The sequence below is a fragment of the Lissotriton vulgaris genome, chromosome 5 (assembly GCF_964263255.1).
Source record: "Lissotriton vulgaris chromosome 5, aLisVul1.2, whole genome shotgun sequence".
In the NCBI taxonomy this organism is placed as follows: domain Eukaryota; kingdom Metazoa; phylum Chordata; class Amphibia; order Caudata; family Salamandridae; genus Lissotriton; species Lissotriton vulgaris.
This window is the reverse complement of record NC_141693.1, coordinates 622,173,956-622,177,385: the sequence shown is the minus strand read 5'-3', so window position 1 is coordinate 622,177,385 and position 3,430 is coordinate 622,173,956. Positions and strand designations below refer to the sequence as shown.

At 49.1% G+C, this 3,430-nt stretch overlaps 1 protein-coding gene across 1 annotated transcript; it reads right to left on the bottom strand.

Moving 5' to 3' along the window:
* Positions 1 to 1,190: 1,190 nt before the first annotated feature.
* Positions 1,191 to 2,708, bottom strand: LOC147711338 (Golgi integral membrane protein 4-like). Its single transcript, XM_086919459.1, has 2 exons — positions 1,869 to 2,708; positions 1,191 to 1,454 (listed from the first exon to the last, which is right to left on the bottom strand). Exons 1-2 carry the CDS (start codon positions 2,706 to 2,708, stop codon positions 1,191 to 1,193), a joined length of 1,104 nt encoding a protein of 367 aa, XP_086775585.1.
* Positions 2,709 to 3,430: the final 722 nt, after the last annotated feature.

Below are 3,430 nucleotides of genomic sequence, written 5' to 3'. Positions count from 1 at the left end.
TCCTTACTAATGGCTGAGTTAGCATTTGAAAGACGGTACTCTATTTGACAGAGTGGCGGAGAGCATTACCTCCATCATGCTGATGGACCACGTCCCTAAGATTTAGAGATGATCATCAGTTCAGCTACCATCTCTGAACATTGAAAGGAATAGCCATCATGAGGGTAAGTAACAAAGAATTAGTATTTAAAGACTATAGCGGAGGTGTAGGGTGCCACTGTGCTGAGAGACATCATGACAAAAAATGACATGTAAAACAAAGGGTAGCAGAGGGACCTTTCTCAAAAAAGGGCTAAACTCATTTTTTTTTAAACTAGTGGGCAAAAAGTCTGCAGGACCCTCCATGGCCTAGAACCTGAAACAGTGAGGTTCCTGTGAAAATTGACCTTGAACCTCGTTTTAGAATCCCTCCCTGCAAGTGGTTATTAGCAAATGGCGCATCATTAGTCAGCAAATGTAATGAGGTCTTCCTTATGTAGCCCATATCAGGTTAAGGCAATGAGGAAATAGCGAGATGTGCTAACAGGCCAGAGCTTCTGAAGGGATGAGTCTGATCATACCACTGTTTCCCTTGAAATTAAAGGATATTACAGGTGCCTGGCAGAGTCAAATGATATTTGAGGCCCCTTGGCACTGCCATGGTGAGAAAGGGAGAGTGTATAATGGTTGGGTGGAGAAGGTGATATGGCTGCTACAGTTCTCTTTTGGGTGGAGAGGGGGTTGGCTTTCATTACTCCGTCTTGGCTGGAGTGTGAAGGAAGATTCTACTCCTCTCTTCGGAGCGGGAAGAGTCGGGTGACTTTGACTGCTCTCTAGGGTAAAAAAGTTTGTAATAACTTCCATTACTCTCTGCCAGGAAGGGGAGAATAAAACAGCATCCAATACTCTCTTTCGGGTGGAAGTGGATGGCATTGCTTCCGTTATGCTTCACTGAGAGAGGGAGAGTAGTTTCCACTATTATCTGCTGGCTGAGAGTAAGTAGATTCTCTTTGAATGGAAAAGAGTAGCCTGGCTTCCATTAGTCCCTCCTCATTGGCTGGGAATAAGAGATGTTCCACTACTGTCTTGGAGAGAGTAATATTGCTTCAGTACCTGGCTTACAAGAATGGAGTGGAATCCAATATTTATTAAATTCCGAATGTGGCCCCTTCGATTGAGAGCTTACACAGTCCCGCTCTCTTTCACACACACTAGAGTAAAAGGCTATCAAAGATTGTTAGCTGGCTATTCGTGTGCCACTGAATCTGATCAGCATCCAGGGTCAGATTTCCTGTGTACTCGCGAACAGTGCGGAAAGGCATCTCATTCTTGTCCACCGTCCAGGTCAGAATGTCATATCCAATATTCATGTTCCCAAATTCATCATAGCAGATGGTGCTGTTTCTGATGGTGAAGTTTATGGTCTTTAATCCTTTCAGCATCTCTTCTCCAGCCTGGATGCTCTTCACCGTCCTCTAGAAACGCAGGGCAGGGCTATCTCTACCATACGCTAGCCACAGAGGCAAGGCTGGCTGTGGCAGAACCTCAAGAGACCCTGTCTTGGGGACCAACAATTTTCGAAGAGCTTCTCCAGTCTGGGCCGATATACACCCGTTACAACGCAACTTTTACTCCGCACTACTATTACAACGCAGGCATTACAACGCATGACATTACAACGCATTGCGCTGGGGGGCGCTCTAGGATAAGAGGTAAGTTTAATTTACTATCCAACACCTTCCCTAGGGTCCACGGGGACTGGAGTTAGAATAGTAAATTATACTTACCACTATCCAGCACCTCAAAGCGCTATGCGTTGTAATGGTATGCGTTGTAAAAACCGCGTTGTAATGGTATGCGGAGTAAAAGTATGCGTTGTAACGACATACATCCGTCTGGGCCGCACCTTCTGGGGTTTTCTTCGCAGAATCTGTCGGCGTTTCCATAGTTTTCGCTTGTAGGCCAGTCTGTTCGTGAATATGCTGCAATTCAGCTTCAGAGGCTCGGGAACGCTTATTATATGGGGCCTGTGACCAGAATTGCTGGTGCTTCAGGGCTGTGAAGAAATTGAAGCTTGAAATCCTCTGAAGAGCTTCCTTCATCCGGCGCATCTGACTCAGCTGCTCTTGCGCACTAAGCAGCTGAGAGCGGAGCTCTTCATGTGCATTGCGAAGAACCATAATTTCTTCCGCTAGTTTTGATATCATAGCCAGCAGCAACCTCACGTGTTCCTCATTCTCCCGTTTCAGCTGTGCAAATTTGTGGTTGTGGCTCTCCAACGCTCGCCGGTTTTCCAGCTTCAGAGAGTTATACTGCTCCTGCAAGTCCAAGAACTGCTTCTTCAGTCCTTCATGCTGTTTCTTCAGGGCCTTGTGGTGGAAGGGGAGGGCGACAAAGTGGTTCATGTTGTCTTCCTTCTCTTTGCTCAGGGCTTCCTGAGCTTCTAATTTAAATACTTCAAAATCGCCCTTGGTCTTCCTGTGCTCCGCACGCTCCTTCTGGAGGGACAGCTCCAGCCTGGACCGCTGCTCATACATCCCTTCCAGCTGCGCAGAGAGCATCTCCTGCTGCGGCTTGAACTCCAGGAGCAGGTTCACGGAGCTCTGCACTTTCTCCTGTAAGTGCTTGAACAGGCAGAGCACGGTCCCCAGGCACATCAAGGTCAGCAAGCAGAGACCTATCCGCAGAATCCTCTTCTGCCTGCGAAATCCACAAGCCCCGGGTCCCATGGCTGAGAGTTTGGTTCCTGTCAGCGAGGGCCGGGCCCTCCGACTCCCGTTATCATCCTGGCAGTAATGTCGGACTACAGTCTTGCCAGCCACACGCCTGCTATATAGCCCTGCTCAGCGTCATGAATTATGACGTTTGGTGAATTCACAATGTCACTCTGTTACGTCAACGCGCTTTGCGTCACATTCCAGCATCAGCGCTGTATGTCCGCACCCAGGACAGTACAACCTTGTCATCCCGCGTGGCTGCGCGTGCTGCGAGCCTTCCCTGTGCACGCTGCCCTTCAGAGCCCCTTCGCGGCGCCTGTGAGGATGCTCCTCGAGCAAGGGCAGACAAGGATGGATGTAATCAAAGACTTCCTGGCGAATATTTCTGCAGGATGCACGTGGCCTCGACGCACAGCTCGTCACTTTTCCGTGGAAGTAGGCACGTTTTCACAGCGCTGCACTCTGCCCGTCCTGAGGGACCAGAGACCCGTGGGGAATTCACCGGTTCAAACTCAGTCTGCAGCCAAACGCTCTCATCACCAACAGCAAAGTATTGTGAAGAGCGAGACAGTGAGCATGAAAGAGAGAATAGAGACATCTGAAAGAGAGTGGGGGTGAGAGAGAATATAAAAAAGAGAAAGTGTACAGGGCAGATGTACTAAGGCTTTCTGTGTTCTCGGGGTCGCCTCTAGGGCGGTGCGATCGGTGCCACCGCACCGGGCGCTGACTTGGGG